The sequence below is a fragment of the Argiope bruennichi genome, chromosome 7, assembly GCF_947563725.1.
Source record: "Argiope bruennichi chromosome 7, qqArgBrue1.1, whole genome shotgun sequence".
In the NCBI taxonomy this organism is placed as follows: domain Eukaryota; kingdom Metazoa; phylum Arthropoda; class Arachnida; order Araneae; family Araneidae; genus Argiope; species Argiope bruennichi.
In genome coordinates, this window is record NC_079157.1 from 78,846,466 (window position 1) to 78,873,819 (window position 27,354).

At 26.9% G+C, this 27,354-nt stretch overlaps 1 protein-coding gene across 2 annotated transcripts in view; it reads right to left on the minus strand.

The window, feature by feature from the left end:
- Window positions 1–27,354, minus strand: part of LOC129975827 (WD repeat-containing protein 76-like) — a 53,299-nt gene that overhangs the window by 13,604 nt on the left and 12,341 nt on the right. Inside the window, exons 5-15 of one of the 2 annotated variants that reach the window (XM_056089058.1) lie at window positions 22,134–22,232; window positions 18,095–18,235; window positions 15,436–15,567; window positions 14,005–14,091; window positions 13,444–13,508; window positions 11,269–11,326; window positions 3,416–3,502; window positions 3,134–3,220; window positions 2,891–2,935; window positions 2,000–2,109; window positions 83–239 (exon numbers count right to left, since the gene is read on the minus strand). In XM_056089058.1, coding sequence (XP_055945033.1) covers window positions 83–239; window positions 2,000–2,109; window positions 2,891–2,935; window positions 3,134–3,220; window positions 3,416–3,502; window positions 11,269–11,326; window positions 13,444–13,508; window positions 14,005–14,091; window positions 15,436–15,567; window positions 18,095–18,235; window positions 22,134–22,232 — 1,068 coding nt within the window. The remainder of the gene's footprint in view (window positions 1–82; window positions 240–1,999; window positions 2,110–2,890; window positions 2,936–3,133; window positions 3,221–3,415; window positions 3,503–11,268; window positions 11,327–13,443; window positions 13,509–14,004; window positions 14,092–15,435; window positions 15,568–18,094; window positions 18,236–22,133; window positions 22,233–27,354) is intronic. The other variant, XM_056089059.1, reaches the window with a different exon arrangement.

Sequence of the window (27,354 nt, forward strand, 5' to 3'; positions counted from 1 at the left end):
CAAGCACAGACAATATTATTTAGCTCATAAATTATATTTTCTAGCAGATTCAATTGGAATTAGATTTATGTACTAAACTCACCAGTTGTCGAAAAATGATTTCACCACTTAAAACTCCTATGCATAAGATGATCTTTTCTTGTGACTCATGAAAAGCCATTGAAGAAGATCTACCATAATTATGCTTCAATGTTTGGGATTTTTGAAGGCTCATTTTATCAAAATGAGATACATAGTCACTAAAAAAATAAGTAAGTTAAACAAAAAGTCAAAAATAAAAATGAATAAATTATGATTTTTTACTCTGGCTGATATATTAAAAAGAGAGAGAGAGAGAGACAGGGAGAGATAGTTAAATACTGATTAGTAACCTAACAAACTTTTAAAAGAAGTCAATTATTTTGATGAATTACTGATTATATCCAGTTCTACATTTATTTATAGATTTATTATGCTTTATAGATTTTAATTCATGATGATTTTAAAGGAAATTTGCTGATTTATATTACAGCACGTTGAAGCCAAACATGAAGTATATAGAGATTAAGATCGATAAAACTAATAAATAAGAGAAATTAATTTGAAATGAATAAAAAGTAAAATTACAACTAGATAAATTATGGATTTTGATTTATAAAATTTTAAATGTGAAAACATGTAAAATAAGAAAACATCTATTAAGTCTACAATGCAAAAGTTTGTTTATAAGAAAGTTTTTTATTTATTTAAATATATTTTAGATTACAGATTAGAATATTTTAGGCACATTTTCGAAGAAGCATATTAAAAAAACCTCAACATATAACATTTAAAATACTACATAAATTATACATGTTACATGTTTTACATGTTGACATATTTTACATATATAATTAATTACATATATAACAATTCTTATTTTTCTACACAGAAATTGTTTAATATCTAACAGCAAAACAGAGTTTTGAAAATTTCATTTGGATCAGCTAAGTTTAAATAATAGTTATGCAAACAATAAATTTTATGAAATTTATAAAAAGTTGCATATATGGTTCCGACTACTAAGATTTCGTTTACTTTACAAATTAACTTTCGTAAATCACAAATTATTATTTTTAAATGCATTTTTACTACAAATGATAGCAGTATTAAAGGTAATGGAGTGAGAATAAATTAGATGAGTATGAACATACAGAATATATTAAAGCATTAGAAAAATAATCAAAACATTTGTATAGCAATGTTTTTTTTAGGGGGGGGGGGAGAAAGAAATAATCTAAAACTTGCCACCTAAAGAAGATTCAGACTGTGCTTCAGCTAATTTTAAACGATGGATTTCTAGAAATTTAAATGCCAAAATAAAGATATAAATACAGCAAATTTTAAAAAGTGGAATGAAAATTGACAACTGTGCAATATATATTAGGGGTTTTCCTTTTTTTTGAAATAGTGTTCTAACAAAGTAATCACATATTAAGATTTTTTAAAAGTTAATTTAAATAAAAAAAATATGTTTTATACATGCAAGCTACAAGTGCATCAAATAATCTCTACATAGTGGAGCCAAGTGACACATGTAGGATTTAAACTGATGAAGATTGAAAATTTATTACATTTTCAAGAATTAATTAAGTGCTTCATTAGCAAAAATTGAAGTGTCCAGAAGAATACATTAATAGCATAGGTAAGTTTAGTATCATTATTAGAACCAGTCACAGAAGATGTATATTTTGTAATAAAATGTTTTCAGGAAAAGCTAACAAAACACAATACTTGAAACCAAACCAAACAAACCGAAATGTCTGTAGTGTAATTTTTGTTGTCGTATTTGCCATTTTACTATTGTGCATTATTACTTTTTAGTTTATCAAGTCAGCTCTCTTTATGCCAGTTTATTGTCTTAAAATTTTTTTCCCTCTTACTTTTTGGTATGTGTCACTGAACAGTGTAGTTTAAAAAAACACACTTTTTTTTTTTTTACAAGAAAGTAAATTCCCAAGAAATAAAATTTATAGATTACTTTTGAAGATGTTGGATTCTGAATTCTGACTCCCTAATTTCAGAAATAAAATCATGATATGTATGGCCTTCTAAAAGTGCTTCTTCAAATGACAAAACAGAAGGCAATTCCTAAAATATAGAAGCAAAAGTATAGTTTGAATACAAGGCATTAAAAATTAATAAATTTTGACATAACTAAAATTGAAGTTAAAAACAATTCTGGCATTACCAAATAGCAATTCTTTAGTCAAAATAATACATTTATATCATTACTAATATTATAAAAAGTGACAGTTTTAATTCATGTGTAATTCCTATCAAAGTAGCTTGGCATAGATAGAAAATCATGTAGTTCTAAATTAAAATAAGGTACTGCAAAATAATAGATCATATAAAAAGCATTAATGTTTTCAAAAAAAAAAAAAAAAAAAAAAAAGCAGACTTTTATTAATTTGGCAGATACCAAACCAGAACACAGCTGGATTAACAAAAACCACCAGATTAATAAAAACTCATTAAAAATGACCTTTTACAGCAAAAATTTAAATTTATTATACAAAAGATTACAAAGAGTAACTAATTACACCATATATAACAAATATTACAAAGCATACTTCACCATCTTATTGTCTACATCATGCTAAAATTATTGAAATATAGTGTTTTTCTCTTCTTTTAACACTTCTCACTTATTTTCCTGAATATGCAGATTTAAGAAGAGCCAGATTGACAGTCTACAGTAATCCAGTCCAGATAATTAAAGAAGTATATTATGATTTTTTTCAATTTTAAAGAGCATAAACCTTTTAATTCTTTTAAGAAATACAAGCTAAAAAAAGTTAAAAGTCAGAATTCTAGATTTTCTATATCTTACATTTAGATTTGAAGACTGAGAGGATGCAAATGTTACCTGTTTCTGCAACAAACGTTTCTGGTGGCGACTAATACGTTGTGCCTAAAATAATAAAGATTTAAATTAATTGTTGAGAACAACAATTTATTTTTTGTGGTTACAAGATGAATTTAAATATCATTACAATGAAATATACTTCACACGAAATTGTTTATCATTTGCATAATTCTTTCAAGAAATAATTAATATTTAAACTAAAAAAAGTTACAATACAGAAATTCTAGATTTTCAATATATTACATTAATTGTATTTGAAGACTGAGAAGATGCAAACGTTTCCTGTTTTTCCTTCAACCCACTTTTCTGGCGGAGACTAATACGTTGTGCCTAAAATAATAAAAATTTAAATTAACTGTTGAGAACAATTTAATTTCTGTGGTTATCAGGTGAATTTAAATATCATTACAATGAAATATACTTCACACGAAATTGTTTATCATTTGCATAATACTTTAAAGAAATAATTAATATTTAAACTAAAAACAGTTAAAATACAGAAATTCTAGATTTTCTATATCTTACATTATTTGTATTTGAAGACTGAGTTGATGCAAATGTTTCCTGTTTTTTCTTCAACAAACTTTTCTGGCGGAGACTAATACGTTGTGCCTAAAATAATAAAAATTTAAACTAATTGTTGAGAACAATTTAATTTCTGTGGTTATCAGGTGAATTTAAATATCATTACAATAAAATATACTTCACATGAAACTGCTCATCATTTGCATAATAACAAAATGTTTAATACTGATATACACAGTTTAACACAGCATTATACAGATAAAAGTGGAAAATTGATCCTTATTGCTTTGCTACATAAAAACATTTTAGATGTATAATTTTTTTTAATGATGATATGAATGAATTTTGTATATTTTTGGAGCAATGAGTTTTATCTTCATCAAAATGTATGAGGAATATGCTCCATAATGTATCAAATGAAAAATGTAATGTTATTTCGAAGCTTCAAAAGCTTTTTGTTTAATGTAGGATGAATTCTGGAGATGCAAATAATAATAATGTGAAAAGAAAATTGTGGCACTAATGCCCATCCGATATTTTGAAGATTCAAGGGGGGGGGGGGAGCCCTATGAATGATAAACATGTCGCTCCATTGACTTCCGATATTTATCCAAGCAGGAAACAAGATGTGATAGCTATCCTGTTGGATCGTAATGTGTATGATATAGTTTTAAGAGAAAGGCAAACGAAAAGAGAAATTGCATTGTCAAAAAGTTTTCTTTACTATCTATCTTAATGTATCCAAGGATCTACAGCCAATGATTTCTCACACAATAGACAGGAAGATAGCATGGGAAATAATTCAGAAATATTTCTACCCAGAAAGTAGAGCCTGTATGATAGGTTCATTAGATTAGTTCTTTTTGTGCACAATTAATGCTAAAGAGAGAACTGGACTCTACGAAGCCACTTTGGAAAATCGTAGCTGATTTACTAGATTCTGGCTAAAAAAAAATCTCCTTGAAATACCAAGCATTTTAGATTAGATTTTTACCAGATTGCTTCGGGGCAATTGTCCAAGCTATTTATAGACGGCCTTATGATCAGTTTACTTTGATTCAGTTCTGAATGAACTTTTGAGAAGGCACGTTTGGAGCAGTGATCGAGAGATCATGAACAATTTGCACTACACAGTGTCATTCCACCTGGAACTGATGATAGAAATCGCTCAAAGATAAATCGTCCATCAGATGAGGCTAGTAAATATAATAAATCGGTGTACAGTGATAGAGACCGTGGGGAAAAGAAAAAGGTTAATCCAAAATATTTCATTGCTGAAACTTATATAACTGAAAGATTGGATCCAAATGCATGGATCAAAGGAAAGACATGTTTCTTTTCAGATAAAAAATGGTTCACTAAGTATCCATCTAATAAGATTGAACACATCTATTTAGCAAATAGTGCCACATGCCTCATCCAAGACATATGAACTATATAACTGCTATTCAAATGGCCAAAGTTTTTTTCTTGAATAATGTTATTTATTCTTCCCAAATAAAGCATAACTTGATATCCATGCCCAAGCTGGATAAAGAAGAAGATAAGGTAATTGGACAGAGACAAAAAAATTAAGTATTCGATGGAAACCAATGGATCTTTACAGCGACTTTGAATGGCAGTCTTCATAAAACATATCCAAAGCCACCTCCAACTTCAAAGATAACATCTTTCAACATTTCAAAAACGGAAGATAGGGAAATTACAGAAGATAAAACCAAGCGTTCTGTAGCAAAGACTGATAACCTTACTGAATGACACCAGAAGTATGCTCATATTAATATCAAATATATTGTGTCATTTGTGCATGGTGTGAGGGGTTTACCTTTTTTAAAAAACGAAGAGATTGATTGTACATCATGCCGATTGGCAAAAAATAGAAGGAAAACCTTGAAATCCTTAGGCAGCAAAAGATCTAAGGAGCCACTGCGGCTATCTGTGGTCCTTTTCCAAAGCAAACTCGTAATGGCTACTGCTATTTTATTATCTTCAATGATGATTTTAGTTGAAAAATAATTTGTTTCTTAACAAAAACTAAAGATGAGGCATCGAACGCATTTCATATATCCGGCTCGTGCCAAAAGATTCGCCATCAAGAAAATCATCAATTCGGATAATGGAGTAGAATTCAGAGAAATAAGGTTCCAAAAAGACCTACAAATTATGGGTATCAAGGCGGAATTTACCAATGCTGATACTCCAGAGGAAAACATGGTCAATGTCATTGTGAGAATGACACTCCATGTCTCTCATAATGAAATGGAGCTTCTGTGTAAAAATGCTAATTACCATAATGATTACTCTTTTGAAACAAATACTACAGCATTTTAGAAGAGCGTTGAAAATAATAAACAAAATTAAAGAATTTTGCTTCTATAAGTTTATTAACAAGGAATACATTTTACTGAACACATTTATAAAAATTATAACTTTGATGGACACAATGCTAATTTAATCTAATGAACTGAAATATAATTTTCAAATTTAATCTCAATAACCTGCAAATTTAAAATTTACTTAATTTGTTTAACATATTTTAAATTCAAATTTAAATGGATTTCAATAATATTTAGTTCATTCATTTACTCTTAAAATTCTTCAACAGTACAACTGTGTTCTAGTTTATGTTACATAAATTCTATGTGAAACTATGATGAAATTTACATCTGTTGTTAAAGCGGTTAAACATATGAAATAAAGACTGCTTCAAACTGTCATTGCAGAAGATGCTATAATAATGTGTAAATGAAACAGTATGACTCGTTTTTACATTCTTAAATTGATTAGTGCCCAACATGACTTTGTAAATTTACATTTAAACATAAATAAATGTCATAGATTTCTAATATCCCTTTCTATCACTATCTAAATTGTGTTGAAAACTTCTAGAAAAACTATCATTTTCCCAATTATAAATATTAATTAAAACAATAATAATAAATAAAACTGCTTTATTAGAACTGTTGACAAATAACAAAATCAATGCAATTATTGTAAAATAATAGCCACCATCATTCAAGGCTTGATTTAAATTTTGTGGGATCAAAAGCAATAGCTTAAGAACTCTTAACTTATTGGTTACTTCTTCAGATTTGCCTCAAATCTTTTCAAATTTCTTAGTTTAAATTGTAGCAAATAATTCCAGCATTTTTAATAATATATATGTTTTTTAATTATTTAAAAAACTATACAGCTTTTAATTCAATAGAATAAATAATTATTTGCTCGAAAACAAAATTCAAATGAGAGGATCCTTTTAATTTCAATTTAAAATTTTTCTTCCTTGACTAACCAAAAGTAAAAGTTCTGATTATGTAAAGTATTGCAACTTATCATTTTCTATTCTCTATGAACATCTCTCCTAAAACAATTTTTTTTTTTTTTCAGGGAGCTCTCAAAAAATATTTAAATGCTATAATTGAGTTTTATCGAAAGATTAAATTTTTTTTTTTTTTAGATTAATGAGTAGAATATATTTTAATATTTTTTTCAGAAATCAAAACTGTAAACATGCTAATGAATGCCTTTTTCACAAAATTATGCAAACAAGTTACATTAAATTCAATTTTTCTGCAAAATAATAAGCATGCTTGTTAAAATAAGACAATATTCATATTAATAATATTAAAAACAATACATCTATTTAATTCTCAAATACATATATGTATATTGAGAAAATATTAAAAATTACTGAAATTCATTCACATACATTGTTTCATTTTATTCTTTTGTAGAAAAATAAATCTTAAGTTATTATCCCCAGTAGTTACCTTCCTATAAAAAGCAAGTAGCAAAACATGCCATATCCTGAGTGGTTATTTTTTCCTTCATTTGGTTATAATTTTAATCAAATACTTTAAAAATAAGAACAGAAGAAAAATTGCCCAAATTAGAGGCCAAATCATTGCATGAATTCAATAACTAAATCACAGGGACTACTTACTATCTTACCTAAAAATTACCTAATCTTACCTAAGCTATAAAAATTACCAGTTCTTGTAAATTGAAATTGAAACAAGTTGGAGCAAAAAGCAAAAATACAGAGATATTAAATTGGTTCAAACAGAACAAAAACTAAGACTGCATGTTTTTGTATTATATGTGAGGAAGAAAAAATTAATTCTTTTAAAAAATGATAACCATTCTTAAAATGACAAACATTAATTCAAACTTTATATGAACTTGAAAACTAGAGAATATTTTGCTTTATTGAGCTTAAAGAAATTAATGATGTAATTTAAGAAACTCTTTTCTTTGACTGAACCAATCACATAATTTGAATAAGCTGTATTTAATTCAACTTAAAAGTGTATTTCTCTAAACAATTTATTCAATTATTAATGATGAATAAACTGTAAAAATTTTTACTACTTCTTAAATACTAAAGTTATTATTAGTGCTCTACTTCATTGCACATCATTATATTTCATAAAAAAAAAAAAAAAAAAAAAAAATGCATAGGTGATTGAAGTAGGCAAATTTTCCTTATTTCTGTTGCTTTAAAAATAAACTTTTTAAATCACACATTTCTAAAACAACAAACTATTTTTCTTTTTAAAATATTTAGAACCCTATCTAAAGTGCAAAATTGTGAAAGAAACAATGCTTTATTGAATGATAACTGTTTGGAACGCACTAATCATTTTATTTACTGACAATTAAGATTTTTAGGGGAATGTGAAATATATATTAAACAACCATATATACAACCAAGCTTTTATAAAAATTATGAAATAATAAACTATACTATAGCAAAACTGCTCTAAGCCATCACTTAAGGGGTCAAACATTTTTTATAATTTAAATAGAGCGGAAATTTGAAAGGGGGGGGGGGGGGGGAATCATGAATTGCAGTAGGATTTAGGGACAAAAATAAGATTTCCAGAAATTAATACATGCAAATGAATGAGTAGAAAATAAAACAATTTTTATAGTTATAACATTTTTTTAAAAATTACTTTGGTACATTAAAATAATCCAAAAGTGATTACTGGAAATAACTTTCTTTCCTAATATAAAGGCTTTAAATTCTTCGTCTGTTGTGTCTTGAATGGATGTAAGCACAGTCAAACTTCCTTTAGATCTCCGAATGTTTCTGTCTTGCTATATGGGGTTTGATTCATATTCTTGACAATGCTTCTTCAAACAGTGTTTTTTTTCTTTTTTTAAAACTTTTACAGTCACTTGTGAGTAGATTATATCGTTATCAATGTTGATAAACACATTAATGTGACTGACACTGCATCCTTTTCCATTTATGATTGAAGTAATCTCAAATAATTTCAGATTGATGATGTTTACACTGAAGATTTTTTCTAATTCTGTGTTTGCTATGAACTCTGCATATTAGAAACAATTCTAAATAGTTCATGATGAAATGAAACTCCAACTTTTTTGTGCTTAGTTAACTACATCTAAAATTAAAATTTTTCGTTCCCATCCATATGCTTTTATCACATCCTTTACAAGCATTTTTTTTTTTTTTTTGTACTTTTGTTTAAAGTCACAAATTATCTGTAGACCTAAAGGCCGAAGTGCGACTACATTTGGAAGAAGTAAAACATCTTAGGTTGCTTTCATATTTTCAGGTTGATTGTGGGCAATAGTACAGTTATGAAAAGCAAGAATATAGTTAATGACCATGTTATTCCCGAATACTTGTAGTCATCCATGCATTTTTATTTGTTTCCTGTTCAGGTGGAAGGGATTTAACATTTTTAAAGCAGTGTAATGTCATGCTTTTACCTATCACATATGGTTTTAATTTCCTTTTTCCACTCATATATAATTTCAAGTAGAAGTATCAGGTATTGTTTGCATACTTTTCTGGAAACGCGCTATTCACCTTAAAATGACAAAGTTTAATCTGGAAAAGGACGATAAAATAAGTCATCAAAATAAAAACATTTGACATATCAATTCTAGATAAAATGTCCTTGAAAAGACTCTTCTAACAACCCTCCCCGGCGACTTTCAAGGTCTTACACACTTTCCGGTAGGTGGGTCGTCATAGAGTAGACCAAGAATCAAGACTCCTGCAATATCATCATCAATAGTTGTTGTTGCTTCTTTGCAAATCATTTTAAAAGAAAGACAATGTATGTCTTTGAAATGTTCCAGCAAATCTGCTGGAACAGATGCTGTTCCAGCAGATTTGCTGCTTTTAAAACATTTAATTTTTTTAAAAAAAACTGCAATTAAGTTTAGTTTTTCTTAAAAAAAATAATGAAGTTTTTGCTTACCTAGCATTTTAAAAATGCAATTGAACCACGAAATAGAAAAAATAACCCTCATTGTGAGGCTTACTCGCCACTGAATGAATTCACACTCAGGAGCAGTCATGAAAAATATTTATGCTCAACAGCATCATGGCAAGAAGTGTGTTTTGAATGATTAGCAGTAAGAAGTATAACAGAAGCAGAATTCCAAGAACATAAATCCCCTAAATGAGTGTTGTATTCACAGGACTAACAGTACTAACATGTCTTGTTTTAATAAAAAGTAATTCATTCCCAGACTTATGTTATATTCGTATTATTAATCTTTGTCAATTTAGAGGAAGCCATAATCAAATGTCACTTTAAAGTAAGGCTTAGCAAGAATTTAAACTTGTACAAATGCTGAAATGGTGACCAGAATGTTTTAAAATTGAAAAAAATTACTTTCTTTAAGATATTACCCCTTATTTTAAATACTTCAGATAATAAATATGCAATACTGAATACCTCAAATAATAATTATGCAATATAATAAAACATCACTAAAGCATACATAAAATCATCAACATTCACAGTAAGCAGCAGCATGCAACAGAAAATCACTTAAATATATATATACATATATATAAATCTTGTTTCAGCACAAAGTTCTCTGAGAGAGCTTGCAAAAGAGAAATTTCTCCACTATTTGGGTCTCTAGAATCATCACCCATTCTTGACAAACTTCTAGCTTTAGCTGAAATCAAATGCTGACTCACTATGGATTAATTTCAACCCAATTTCTTTGGCTTTTTATATTATTAGAGACAAGACAAAGAATGTTTTACAAAGATTGCATAACTTTATTCCTAATCCAAAATTCCAGTAATTTCTGAATTTTCGTTTTGGCCACCAAGACTGGTATGTAATTGATCTGGCATCTATCAAAACTACTTACTAAACTGTCATGATAAAAATGGAATTAACTGCGCTAGAAAAGCAGTCTATCATATAAAATTCATAAATATATTTATACTACTAGAAAAGAGGAATGTTCGTGTTGATGCTCTGCAGACTAGACCATTTGATCTACAGCTACTAAATTTAGAACATGTAAACCTTGAAAGGTAGGAATGAGCACCTCAGAGAAATAATTTTTTTTTATAAAATTAATGAAAAATAAAGCTAAATTTTGGCGTTTTTCTGGGATAATTTCCCAAAATATTAATTTAAACAATCTTACAACTTTAAAAAATTCTCTTTTCATAGCTCATTTTTGCTCAATTTTGGCAAGTTAAACACACACACATTATATATATACATATAACCTTATTTCTAACAATAGATTATGCTGTTGCCTTGAAATTCAAACCGTTTTCATTGTTTTATTGTATTGCTTATATAATTAGTTTTTTAAAGCAGAAATAATTTATTTAATATATTACTAAGCACTCTATATAATGTTTCACATATCATGTGATAGAAAATGGCTTAAGTAATACGATTTTTTATGCAACTCAAAATTAGTGGAATAGGTTCTGGACAAGAAATGTTATTATGCATTCCTTTAACATTAAAAATGCACAGGTGCAACTACACAAAAAATAAGAAAATCATGGAGAAAAGCCTGAATCAAGAATAAATAAAGTTAATTACCTTTTCAATTTTTTTAACTGCCTTGGTCTTTCCTGTTTCATGAATTTCACGCATACAACTAAAAATGAAAAAATTAATTTTTTAATTGCATTTTTATTACGAAACTAAAATAAAAATAAAAAAACGAATTTGAAATATATCATTACATTTTTGATTCTTGATCTACTTCCTGAATGATGACTTTGACATATAACATGACATAATGAGATTGTCCTTAATTGTAGCTTAATAGTTAGTTTTTAAATTATTGCAGATAAATATACTTTCAATAAGAAATATAATGCAAACAGTGTAAGGAATTAAATTTTATGTTGTTTGAATTAACAAATGTGACACAGAACAAATTACAAAATTTAGCTGCACACACAGATTTCAAGTTCAAATAGTCATATGAAAGAAAATATTCTAGTCATAATTAACATGAAAAAAAAATCTTCAGCAACTCAAACTAAGTTGAAAGGCTTTAAATTTCACTGAACCAACTTTTGCTCACTGACAAATCTTTTTTCATCATTCAAATGATCTAAAACAATGATATTCAAAACTTCATAACTTGATCAACTTTAATCACAGAAGAAACATTTTTTTTGTTAAAAATATTTTACTAAATATGATTAATTGGACAATGGATTTATAAGATTTCTGATCTTTGCATTTCATGAGAACATTTATTAATCAAACACATTAAAAAAATCATTTAAAGTATTTTTTTAAACTTTATTTTTTTAAAAATATATCCTCACTGCTAATGACTTTAAAACTACCTACTTGGTCACAATTAGAGTTAATACACTAATCTTTATTCTTTCTTTTCAATTGCATTTGACTATATAATTAGGAGAATGGAAGAATCTAGCAATTCTAAAACACTTTTAACAGCAACACAGCTTAGTAAATTACATGAATGATCATTTAACCAAAAGGCCTCTCCACAGTCATGAATTCTTTAATTTTAGATATGTACCTAAACAAAAACTCAATTACAAGAAATTTTTCAAATATATACAAAAAGCAACTGTATATTATGGCAACAAAGAATATTAATTGATAAAAAGGAAGGAAATGAACATTATCAGTTTGCAAAAGTTTTTAAAGGGAAATACCACTGAAGCTCTTTAAAAAGTTGTAAATGAATCAAGAAAATGCATAATCAGAAGAAAACTGTAGTCCATTAAATGTCCCAATATTCCTTTCACTCATTCTAAGTTTAAAATAAACTAAAAACAAAGTAAAATTAAAATGGAATTAAATAAATTAAATATCAAGTTGTTTTTTAAAAATCTAATATTTTACAAAATTGTGTTGATAGTCATGCATCCAATGTAATTTATTCAAAAAATAAGAATTTATAGAGTGAAATATATGAAGATTAAGAATAACAAAATAATACACAGCCAAATCTATTTTTATGCAATCCTTTTTTAATACGATTTCATTTTTTGTGTAGTATTTTTATGATGTATAAACCATTGTTGATATTAAAACACTTTTGTAATTTTTTTTATCAGTGTACATATGTATACAAATACAATGTGAATGGTTATACAATGTATGTATATATCATGGCAATTTATTCCAATATTCCAAAATTAAATAAATAATTTCCAAAAATAAATAAATTCTAATATCTTTGAGGTGATGAAAATTATACTAAATCAATTCATCATAAAAAATATATGTATTTTTATTACTATGAGAATTTCTCCATGTTTAAAATGAGAAATTAATTTTTTTTAAAATTTCCATGTGTAATTTAATTATTTATTTTAAATGGAAAGCACTCACACATTATTTTGTAAATATTCGACAGATTTTCTCAGTAAGACTTTTTTTATGCAGTCTCCCTTCACAGTGTATATATATATATATATATATATATATATATATATATATATATATATATATATATATATATATATATATATATATATATATATATATATATATATATATGCTTACTATGTTGAAAAAATTATTTGTTACAGCTATTTATAAGTTTCAGAATATTTTTTTGTGCAATTTCTTTAATGTGGTCTCTATCTACTGCACAAAAACAGATTTGACTGCATGAAGAAAAATAAATAAACTTTTATATTTCTAATACATTTTAATTAAATATTTGATAAATTTATCATACTACTATTAAATACACACACACAAAAAGGTATCTCTAACCTTTGATTACTTCTTCCTTTTCCTTTTGTTTCGGTCTTCACAGCCTCTTTTAAATTGTCCACTGCCTAAGAGAAATTTAAAGAATATTTTATTACAGAAATTTACAATTACTAACACATTTAATTAGTAACAAATAACTGATAAAAAAGGAAATAAAATTCTGTAGCTAACATGGATATTAAAGGACTAAGGATGAGTAAAGATGAAATAAAATGGATTTTACTTTATGATTTCTTATACAGAAATTCATTTAAATGCCTTTTCAAGATATGCCAAGTTCATGAATGATTACTTATTTGACCAAGAATTTATTGAACCCACAGTTCTTTTATAACTTAATAATAATTAACAAGGATGTAATTTTGTAAAAAGTGGCAAAATTTAGAGTTCGGAATTTTGTTATAATGAAATAAAAATAGTTACTTAAAAAAAAAGCTATCTTTGAAATTAAAAAAAAAAAGTAATTTATTCTTTATTTCAATTAATTTTATAACACTGTACATAAATTGTGAATCATTAGGCATTAGTAAGAATTTCACCTTATACTTACAACTTACTTACTTCAAATACTTTGAGAGATTTCAAAAAAGCCATTTTTTCATCTCTATTTTTCTGTACCATTTTTTCGTATTCACTGAGTTGATTATTCTGTAAAATAGAAAAATATGAAATAAATCAGCATAAATTAGTAAGATAAAGTTTCTATCACAGCTGCAAATTGAGCTTTATTTAATAATAAATTCAATATATGATATAAAAGGTACCTTTGAAAACTGTATGCAATATTCCATGACCAAAACACATATCTGTCTGAATTGGTTGCGACTTTATTTTAAAAATATGGAAATTATCATGAATAAAGACATTTTGTTGTTGTTGACAGAGTCCTTTTTTTACACAATATAGAAAAAAACATTTAAAAACCAAAGGATGAAAATTAATATTATTAAAAGGAGACAGGGAAAAAAGAGCATTTACCTTCAGTATTATATTTTAAAACACAACAATCAGGATTGCCCCTCAAAAATCTGGGGGGAAAAAAATCCATTGTTTATGATTTCCTTGTACATATATTCCAGATACGAAGAAATATAGGAATAGCACTCATGATCTAGTTATAATTCAATATGATTTTAATGAATGGGAAAAGCAAATAAAGTACCGATATAAAACATATCAGATCACTAACTGCTATCTAATTGGTACAGATTTTAAGAAACGCGAATTTTTGTTTTTTCCGTACTTAAACTGTACAGGAGAGAGGGGGAATGACACATAATACTTAATAAACCATTTACTTTCTGTTTAGAAAATATTATATTTTATTTAATCTTCTTTAAAATGGTTAAATTTTCCACCATTTGCTTTTACAATAAAAAATAAAAATGGAGTGTTTCAAAGAAATGTTTATAATTGAATGATATGATTGTCGTAAATGGTTAATATATGATGGAAAGAATAACTTAGTGAAACAGAAAAATTTCTATTTGCATTATCCAGGCAGTATAATCCACTTGAAATCCCAAAACTATCAACAGAACTGAAAAATATGACAAAATAATTTTAGTCTACTTCATTAGATTAAAAAGTTTATTTAGATAATTTAATCTGAATACACAATCAATTTACATGAGATGGTCATTGAATATTCAGTCCATATGAAACCATTTAAAAATAATAAGATAAAATACTAAGTAACTTTGGCCTTTAGATTAAAAAAAAAAATAATAATAACGATTACAGTGAGTTATAAGGAAACTTATATACATATATTTCATGTCAATTAAAATGCAGAAACGTTATTTCTAAAAATATGACTTCAAAAATAGAGGACATAATTATAGGTTGGTTGAACAATCAATTTTATTCAATGGCCAACAAATTGAAAGAAGCAACTCTTATAGAATGAGTAAGTAATAAAATTACATGTAGATATTATTTATATTGCTGGAAAAGCAATTAATAACAATTATGCTAGATTAAAATTCTTACTTCACAGTCACTAGATGAAATAGATACACTATAGTCACCAGATGAACTCATTTTCCATTCATCATATGATACACTTTTATAATTTGTATATTTCGTGCTTTTGAGAACAGAGAGATTAGGACGCATATTATTCTAAAAAAATAAAATAATTTCAAGAATAGTATACACTTTTATGATAGTTAGTTCTTAACTTTTATAAAATTAATGATATTCCAGTAAATTTATGCATTTCGCATCCTTCCAAAAATGATTTAGCCTTCTGTTGAATTACTCAAATTAAGTACTCAATGAAGTGTACAAATACCAAAGACTAATTATTGATATGAACGTTCAGATTTTTTTTTCTTTTTTTTCAAATGTGAGTGTGTATATATATATCTAATATATAAAATTCTCGTGTCACAGTTTTCGTTGCCATACTCCTCCGAAACGGCTTGACCGATTTTGATGAAATTTTTTGTGCTTATCCGGTATCTATGAGAATCGGCCAACATCTATTTTTCATCCCCCTAAATGTTAGGGGTAGTCAATTATTAATTAAAAACTAACTTTCCCGCCAAAAAAATCTTCCATTTTCCCCACCGCCAACTTTTCCGCCAAAAAAATCTTCAATTTTCCCCAACGCCAAATGATTTAGGCTTTAGTTCTTTTTTTCTCCCAACAGTAATGAGGCTAGGGTTAAGATTTTTCGGCGGATTATTTCAAACGATTCTGTTTATTTTCTTAATGTTTTATGCATTTAAAATTAAACATTGTTAATTAATCCATGTTTCAGATTCATTCTGAAGTACTTTTGAATTAAAATAGCACAGAATAAAGGAAATTAAAAATGTCTAATCTTCATAGCGTTACCCCAACTGGCGTAGAAAAATTCACGCATTTGCGTTACGTAAAAGGCGAAGAAAATTCACGCATGCGCACTGTGTTCTGATCGTTGGCATGGCAACTATTATCAACGGACGATTTAAATTACTTTTAGGTTAGTTGTATGCTTTTGTAAGTAAATTGTATTTATGTTATATATTTTTTGTATATGCTTATAGTTTTAAGTACATCGTTTTTTAAGTAGTTTTTTTTAACCTGTTTACAATGATTTAAATTATTTTTAGGTTAGTTGCATGCTTTTGTAATTAAATTGTATTTATGTTAGTTATATATATATTTTTTATATATGCTTATAGTTTTAAGTACGTCGTTTTTTAAGTAGTTTTTTTTAACCTGTTTTCAATGATTTAAATTATTTTTAGGTTAGTTGCATGCTTTTGTAATTAAATTGTATTTATGTTAGTTATATATATTTTTTATATATGCTTATAGTTTTAAGTACATCGTTTTTTAAGTAGTTTTTTTAAACCTGTTTTCGACAGATTATTTTAAACGATTCATTTTATTTTCTGAGTGTTTGATGCATTTAAAATGAAACATTGTTAATAAATCGATCCATTCATGATGAATCTGAGAAAATTTTGTTGACAAATGCTTGAGATATTACATAAATTAAGAAAGATATTCTTTAGTGCCCATAAAGTTTAAACGCTCAGTGACTCTATTATCGGTAATCATATTATTAAAAAAATGCTTTGTTTCAGTAAAAAATATTGTTATATTAATTGCAGATTAATCCTTTACACTTTAATTTAAAGCATAAATTCTACGAGGGGTAACAGAAAATTAGAGAGATACATATCACGTTATGACTGAAGGCCTTTATAATATTATGAGTGAATTATATGACTATCAAAATTTGAAGTTTTAAAATATTTTGCTGAAGAATAAAATATTTTGCTGAAGAAGTTGGAATTGCATAAAATATTTAATTATTAAAATTTTAACGAACACTAAGATTGGCGAACCGGCTGGTCGCCAAAGGCGGCTAGTATATATATATAAAACTAAAAATTTTGAAAAAGTTTTCAAAGCTTGAAGCTCCCAAAAATTTTTTTAAAAAAAAAATCAAGATTATAAACATCAAATCTATATAAATCAGGTGAATAAATGTCAGGTGCACAGTGTTCGAATAAATTTCTACTTATTATTAGAAAAATATTTTAAAATGAATGAAGTCTATTTACTACAACAAATATTCTAATAATTTATAAATATAATAGTTTTTTAAACATTTTTTTTAGAATACATTACAAGTTATTCAATATTCTTCAGAGCCTTTATATCTTCCGTTATTTTTGTTTACATAAAATGCTATAAATTTTCAGTATTTATCAAGCTGATAAAATATTTGAATTATCACAATCTGACTGTTCAGAAACAGCCAGTATAAAACAGGGATGAATAACAGAGTAAAATAGATAAAGATTTTCTGAGCAGCGAAATCTATCATACGTACTGAAATGAAATATATAACAAATTATTTTTAGACTATGTTTGCCATTATGGAATTTGGCAGCATATTAATCCAAATTTGGTGACATGGTGGATTTTTCTTTTAATAATGGGCTAAAAATATGGAAATATCTTAGAAAACATGAGTTGAATAATAATAGACATCATTACAGATTGGTTATTCACATTTTATTCAATAACCAACAAATTGAAAGAGTCAGCTCTCATGCCAGAGGTAAGTAATAAAATCATATGCAGATACTATTTAAAATAGTTAGAAAAGCAGTAAAACACAATCATGCTAAAGTTAAATTTTTACCTCAGAATCACCAGAGGAAACAGATGAGTCACAATCACTAGATGAATCATAATCATCAGTAGGTGTACATTTATCAAATGATTTATTTTTATTAGTATGTTTTCTCGACTGGACAGCTGTTAGTTTAGAATGTAGATTAACCTAAAATATATAGAAAAATTTCAATATTAGCATACCATAATATCTTTTTTAATAAACATAAAAACATTATTACTTTTAATTTGAATAATCTGTAATGGCTACCAGTTCTTGATTCTTATAAAATTAATAATGTAGCTGTAAACCTGAATATTTACCCTCCCTCCAAAAATTAATTAACCTTCTGTTGGTTATCAAATTAAATACTTAACAAGATGCACACATTATCAAATATATATATATATTGATGAAAACATTCACTTTATTTTAAATGTTCAATAATTCCATGAGTATTCAGATTTAAATTCTCACAAAGCTATCAACAAATATCAGTATACTATTCAAATCCCCGTGTAAGTGTCGGAGTCTTCAGATTACTTTGTATTCATTACATTATTTTCAAAATAGCAATACTTAAATTGTATGAATGCTATTTACTAAAAAGAAACGTGATTAATTCACACACACATGTACACTCTTATTAAAAATCATAAAACGAAAAAATATGATAGAATTAAGATAATTTCATAAAAATAAATTAACAATAAACTCGACTTAATTTATATTCATTGCCATGATAATCGCAGGGATGATTACACTTCCATATAAAATATCTTAAAGTTTAGTAAGAAGTAAAAATTCTCCAATCCCAAATAATTCAGTTTAATGTTATGAATGTTTAAAAATAATTTCATTAATAAGGCAAACAAAACAATATTAAAAACAAGAATTACTGGATATATTTGATAATTTGCGGTATTAACATTTAAAAACAATTTTATTTATTTAAAAGTACAATTTTGAAAATAATTATTCATTCTATTATTTGAAAATATTTTTTTCCCTCAAAAAACAATTTTTCTTTCGACATTTTTAAACATTGTTAAATTTAAATTACTTTTTGAGAGGCAAATAGTTTTAGGGATAGATGTGTTTCCATTTTTCTAAGCTAATAACTGAAAGTTCAGTTGGATCAACACAACATTATAACTTAATATGCCTAGTACTATATTAAAATCTAAAATACCTCTTGAAGTATTCATATTAATAGACATTGAAGAGGAACTGAAATCAAGAAGAGAAAAGCTTATGAGAAGTAAAGATTTTAGTAAAACGTCATGAATGAAAGATCCAATAAACTTTCCATAAAATCTTGCCCATTGAGATTGAGTAAAAATTTTGGACACCAAAATTTTTGTTTTAAGAAAATGAAATGAGTCCATGAAAGAATGTAAAAAATATTTAATTAGTTTTGTCAAGATCAATTTAGCTTCTTCTTTTGGTTTAAATATATAAATCTGAAAATTCAGAGGATCAGTATTTTCACTTAAAATTATTTAAAACAGGAACAACTATTTGTTAGATTTTTTCTTGGTTTAACAACTTTTCATCAAATTTTATTCAAAAATTATCTATAAACTTCATCAAAACAGTGAAAGTCACTACTTAAAGTATACAGCAAATTTCATTCTGTAAAACTTAATGTAGTTGTTACTTTAATGATCATTTTTTTTTCCAGCTTGCAATCAGTTCAGTAAATACATGTTTCTTTAGAAATGCAATCACTTTCTTTTCTTATAAATTAACATAATCCAGATTCCAAACATATTTAATAAGTATATTCGTCATAAACATATTTATCAGAATGAATCCAATAAAACATAAAATTATCAGAAAAATGATTCTTGAAACCCAGGACATAAACCTTCAAAGTTAAATATTATGATGATTTGTTCCAGATAGAATCAAACTTTATTACCATGTTCACAAAACATTCATCGTCTTAGATAGTGATAAAAAACATCCAATGTTGAAAATATATTCAATTTTTAGGAATGCAACTAAAACTGCCGAGACTTTCATATTTGTTACCAGTTTTAAAAAATTCTAATGTGGCGATCGTACTAAAATTTTAAGTTCAACATGGTGGCCACAAAAACTGTGGAAAAAATTTCCCTGACTTAATCTTGCTATTAATAATATATTTCCGGCTTTCTCTGTACTCAGGCATAAGTGTACAATACACATTATCAAAAACACTTTTACAAATTATTGAATTTGATAAAAATAATATAATTTCATGCTTTAATTTTTTAAAAAATGGAATAAACATTCTAAAAAACTATTAAATTAGTATATAACAATTTTTATATCGAAAAAATATTGGAACTTTTAGTAAAATACTTTGCAATACAAGATAATTTATATTATCAATAAAAATTATTAACTTTGTCCAAAATAATCAATCAGTGCTCTTGCATAAGAACTAGAATTAAAAGTTGTAGCATAAATATATACATAAAAAATATTATGATTAAAAACATCTATTAAGATATATTTTAGTAAATAAAAAAAAAATGCCAAAACATTACTTCATTTTTTTTGTAACAAATCAATCGGAACAACTTCTTCTAATCAAAAAATTATGCCTTTATAAATGAATAAAGTTTAAAAATTTTTTTATTTATTATTTCAAATAATACCTATTGGGAGATAGTAATTTAAAGATAATTCAAGTACCAAATGTTTACTTATTAAAATTAAAAGGGCAAAAAATTACAAATAATAATGCATTATTAATTTCAAAATTGAAATATCAATTATAAAAGTAATAATAAAAAAAAATACATGGTAAAACAATGAATCTTACTTTAAATTAAGCGAAAAGTTTTAAAAGCATTTTTTGGCAAAATTTTGAAACTTCCAATTTCTTTTTCAATTATTTAACATTCTTTTTGAGCTATCCCAAAAATTTTAATTACTTTTAAACTCTTTGAGCTAATACTCTGCATCTTTTTTTTTCTACCCAAATTTTTACTTAATTTCTTTTCTATATTCTCTTCATATTTAGTCCACAGATTCCTTATACTTAAATCAACTGTTCTGACACGTCAAAATTAATAATTCTACTATATGCTTGAATATTTTCATAAATAATTCTTCTTGCAATGAGTGTTTGTTCTTTCAGGTTCTTTCATAGACTATCTTTATCAACTAAAAATTTTCTCTCATGATTACTGTTGCTATAAGAAAGCATCATTATAATACAAGACAGCACTGCAAGGTTTTGAGTTGAGAGCATGTAAAATTAAAATTCATTCACTCTCTGTTCTTTGAAAAGTGAAAACTGATCTCTCAGAAAGCTTCATTAGGGTACTGTTAGTAACATTCATCAACTTCTAATCAAAATGAAATTCCAAAAAGTTGCTGCCCTTGAAAGAAAGCTGTCCCAGGTTGCTATTGCAATGACTGTTTTGGCAGCATTCAGATATAGAGAAATGATAGCACGAAATCGCCAATACTGTGTATGCTCGTCCCAAAATGCTATAATTCTTATTGTTCCTTGATTTTTAGATATTTTCATGAATTTCTCTGATTCATCCAGATGAATAAAAATTTCTGATTTTCCCCTGCTTTCTGGGTTCTGTTACCAACTTGTATAACTAGACAAAATTCGAGAAAATTTTCGAGCTTCAATAAAAATCCCAAAATATAATCACATCCTCATTTAGATAATTGCATTTTACATTTTTGGACGGGAGGCAATATGGATACAATTTTTCTCTTTACTTTTCTTAATTAATATGTTGTTGAAAAAAAACAATAACTTAAAGAAATTTAAATCTTCAAGCATATAAGAAAGGTTCATTTCATTAATTTTGAGTTCTATCAATAAATATTTCTATTATATTTTTACATTAACTCTAAAAAAGTATCAGAGCACATATTTGTTTAAATATAAATAACTTAATGCTAATAATTCTTTTTGCTAAAAAAACTGGGCTCTAGATTTTCTTTAATAGAAAGAACACAATTTAAAAGAACTTTTCAAAAATACTCTAAAGTGTATTTAATATCAAAAAGTCAGATTAATAATTTATTTATTCAAAATAACACATACTTCTTTCTCATCTGCTGTATCATATTCATCAGATATATAAGTTTCAGACTCTGAATTGGACCTGCATTTATCAGACAATCTCCTTTTCTTTACTCTCCCCTAGGGAAATAAAAATAACCAATAAATACATTAATTGATAGTTGCATATGTTTAGAGTTCAAAGAAATTACATTGATTACTGAAAATAACAAGTCAGGACAAACATAGCACTGCTTATTATCATTACTTGCAAATAATAATAATAATAATCCCCTCTCTATCTCCCTCCCCCCCCTTCTAATTCTTACGCTTGGCAACTGGTTATCCAAATTGATGAAAGTAATAAGCTATTAGTTACTAGATTTCGAAAATTCATCATGTTTTTTATAATACTTATTCATTTCATACTTTTATGTTGACACTTAATTTTCATATACTTTGTTGCAATTAACAGAAATTTATAAAAATATTCTTTTACATTCACATTGTAAAAAGCAATAGCAGTTGAAAAAAATGAAATCGATTTTCTTTTTCGATATTGAAATTAAAAAAAGATGAAACTTCGAATCAATTGCATACCATTAAAAAAATATATCTATACAGATTATCAGTAATTTGATAATCAATAACAATCTAATTGCAAAATCTCAATAAACAGAACACCCTTTTCAGGGTGTGCAGTGAGAATTTGCTGTAACCTAATAACTGTTGTTTGAAAGTGTTTCGAATTCAGTTAAAAAATTATGGGTTCTGAAAAATAAACAAAATTAATACAAGAAAACGCCTGCTTATTTCCACATGAACTTTCCGCTATATTTCAGAGTCTTCGGGGGTTTTCAGGGCTATCTTCTGCTCAGTAAGTACAGTCATAGATGCGCTTGAGATAATACAACATTTTTTGGTACCCTCGGCAAGACTGTGTTTACAATAGTTATTGATATGGCAAATCTTAAATAAATCATGGAAGGCTGGCAGAGCTACTTTTACGAAAACGCAAAGTAAATTAACAGAGCTGATAACACTTGGAAAGTATTGATATTACCGAACTGGAATCAGAACGGAATGTTTTTAAATCGAAAGCAGAGCGGCTAGAAAATACTCACTCGAGCGTCCTTGAACTTTTTTCTGAGAGTGAATTTGACACAGAATTTGAAGTTGTTGAAGATTTTTGTTATAGAGCTATAAGGATTGAAATAAAACGTGATGATGTTAAGAATGAGGTTTCAAAAGAAACTTCTAATAATGACACTGCACCTGCTTTAAAAACAAAAAGCGGGAGGACTGTAAAACAACCTATAAGACTGAATTTGTAAATTTTTCTTTTTCCATTTGAACTTTGAAAATTTATATTTTAGTCATAATTTTAGCCTTAAGAAATTTATAGTAATAGTTTGCATGCAATAACTGTAAACGTAAAAAAAAAAATTTAAGTGTTTTTTTGTAGGTTAAGTTATTTTCCAACAACTTAAGGTGGGAGAATATCTATCTATCTTTTATTTAGTATTAGTTTTATTAACTGTAACCTAATAACAGTTGTTCGAACGTGTTTTGAATTCAGTATAAAAATTATGTGTTCTGAAAAATAAACGAAAAGGATGCAAGAAAATGCCTGCTTATTTCCTCTTGAACTTTCCGCTATATTTTAGAGCTATCCTGTGCTCTGTAAGTATAGTCATAGATGCGCTGGTAGCGCAATAGAGTATTACCTTGAAATAATACAACATTAGGAAGTATAAATTTCCTTCTACACGAACTCATTATATTTAGTAATTTTATTTTGAATCTTATAAAGCTAAGAACTAAAGCATTCCAAAATGGATCATAATCATCATAAATGAATCAATATCGTAAGATTGCATAACTGTCACAAAATTGATGACAGAACAATGCAATTACTTTATTTTGCATTTAATTACTTTTTTTAGATCATTCTTTTATTAGAAAAGAATAGCAATATTAAGAAGTAATCCAAAAAATTATTTTACTGCTTTTTACTTCTGAAGTTAGTAAAAGTCTTTTTTGAATACTTGCCTGTCTCCTTAGTTAAGCTCAATATTTTTTTTTTTTTTTTTTTGAGAAATATGCTAAAGAGGCTTCCCTGTCAGTGTGCTAAGAGTAGCTTCTCCCATGTTTGATATATCTCTTAAGTATGTAAAATTCATCTTGTTGCATTCTAGTTTTTCACTGATCTAATCAATCAGCATAATCTTCTTTAACAACATATAAAATGTTAAACCTATGTTTGCCAGCCATAATTTAAACAAATTCTTCATTATTTCGTACTGTCTCTTCTGGATAACTATTCAAGTATTTCGGTAAGCAGCAATGCATATTATTGGCGGGTGGGAAAGAGGGAACAGGAGAAAAAAATCTCATTGAACATTATTTTTTTATGTGTTGGAACTTCTGGATCTATTTCACCCTAGATTCCTTCTTTGCATTCTTCCCTTCTACTGTCTGTCCACGACAAGAACACTGCTAGACAATCGTCTATGTTTACGGCGGGCGTTATAGAAACAGGTTACTGTAGGAAGAGTTCATTTCGCAGAGGTAGAAATTCATTCAAGTTTCTTTCATCACTATTTATGAGCAACAGGTTTTCTTTTATCACTTCACATTGACGCCAAGAAAAAGAATACCCCCCAGACTTCTGTCCGATTCCACCTATTCAAAATGGATCGTCCCTACCGGAATCTGTTTCTATAACGCCCACCGTAAACATAGACGATTGTCTAGCAGTGTTCTTGTCGTGGACAGACAGTACCTACTCCTTATTCAATGAATGGAAAAACCAAACAAAATGCTTTCTTTGCACTTCCTGAAAAAAATTAAGCACTTTTTAACCTTTAAGCTTAGGGAGCCAAACTCAGAAAAGTTACTTTGAATATGGGCATTCATTGAAAAAAGCTAGAAGATGCTTTCCCCTTATTTTAAAGGCGATTATTGGAAATAGCCTTTCCGATTTCGACCACCCACAGTGGTAATTGGTCACCTGTCCTCTTCCTCATAACCAGGTTGCTTTTTTGCGGTTTTACCACGTCTGAATCCTAGAAAAAGGTTTTTATCGCAGTTTTATTTTTTTTCTCAAACATTTACTAATTCTGTAGGAGAAAGTATTGAATTAAATATTATGACATTAAATAAATTGTATTGTTATTTAGCACATTAAACAATATATTGTCAATTTTTCAATCATATTTGTAATTAAATAAATTTCTCAAGTATTACTGAAGCTGTAAACTTAATTCTTATAAAGCTTGAACACTTCATTGTGAATTTTATTTTGTTATTCTTCTAACTCATCAATTTTAATCAAATGTGACAGTTTATATATCATGCATAAAGATCCTAATCGTTTATATTTCCTTTTTAAAAATATTCCCATTTCTTTGTGCATAATATAGATAACAATCATCTGCTATTTTGCAGATTAAAATATCTTTGAATGTTTTAGTGTTAATATATTGCGCTCACAAAAATAAAATATAATTTTTATTTCTAACGTAGTTCGAACAGTTTTTAATATAATTACTAGTAACGTTTTTCTATTCTATTGCCAATTCTTACAGTTTATGGTGATATTTTTTTTTTTTTTGCCGAAAATTTAAATTACTCATTGCAATGTAGTATTTTTGAAAACTATGCTCAATTTTGCAGACAATAAATACCCAATTTATAACAAAAAAATTATTTTTCTGCAGAAAAATTTACTAATACATAGGTAATCACCAGAATTAAGACAATTAATTTTTTAAAAGTAAGATTAGATATGGTTTACTTAGAATTCAATACATAAGATTGCATTTCAATAATATTACGCTGAAAAGTAGTTAGCAAAACATTAAAAAAAAAAAACTTAAAACAGTATATCTGGCATTCTAAATGATCAGCATTCGTTATTAAATACAAATTTTACTAGCAGCTGATTTAGATTATCTTTCAGAAATGCTTCAAATTAAATCTAGAATTCCTTACTTTTTTATGCAGCTACTTTATTTTATTTCAATACAAATATTTCTGGAATAATTTGTGTCTAGTACTTCTCAGCGGATTGAAATGAAGGAAGAAAAATTTTAATATTTCACTTCTGTTATAGAAAAACTACTAATTATTATTTTTGATAGATTTTAAGAACCACCTTAAATATTTTAAAATTACAATTATAACTTTTAATGAATGATTAATTATAAATTAATAAATCAATCAATTTCATAAATTATGAAAAATAATGGTGAAACCGACACCTTACTTAAAAATCAAAACCAAAATGTATTTTTAGCAGGAATACATCCAGTTCAAGTATTAAAATTTAAAGCTGAAAAAAAATTGTAGGTCGTTTTAATACTGTGTTAGACTAATACATTAGTGACTGGGAAATATATATGACCAACTCTTCAGGGGGGGGGGGCATGAAGACAAAACAAAGTGTTTTGTCACTTTTCAATGTAAAATATAATGACAGAGTGGGGAAAAAAAAAAAAAAAACCCACCGAGGTTCCACTTAGTTTTTCTGCATTATTTGTGACGAATGGGAGCAGAGAAGTAACAATTTTTCTAGGGTTCCGATTACCTTCATAATACCATTCCATCAAAAATGAAACTTCAAGTAATTCTTCTTGTTCAAATGATTAGTAAATCCTTGGTTCAAATATTTAGACAAATAGACGGACCCAACTATAACCATATATTATTATACAGTTACAAAATTATACTAAGTTAAAATATTATAAAGTTAAAAAAATTAAGAAACAAGGGAAAAGATGAAAGTTTACAACGAGTATTTCCCACAAATGAAATTATGCAAACTCATTCCATACATCTTACGAATGTTACTTTAAAAAAATTACTAGCACCAACAATGATTATAGTAACTTCTAGAAGAAATCTCCTGATCCTAAGGATTGCGACTCTAAAGGGAAGGGATTTTACGAGGCAATTAGAGTTCAGCTGGAAAGTTCTAGTGGGGGAACGAAATTCAGACTCGTTGCTGGTATAGCAGTTGTACCAAGCCGTAAGCTAGTATTTTCTTTTCAGAATTAAGTACTTTTAAGGTGCTTAAATGTTTAAATTTAAGCACTTTTCATGATGTTCTGCATCCAGTAATATTTGATCATAAAATATCAAAAATAACTTTAGAATGTGCATTGTTTTATTATTACTATTCTAATATTTCATGACGTAAATGCAAACATAAAATAATTGCAAATCTTAGATGCAATAAATATTTCAATGATTAATGAAC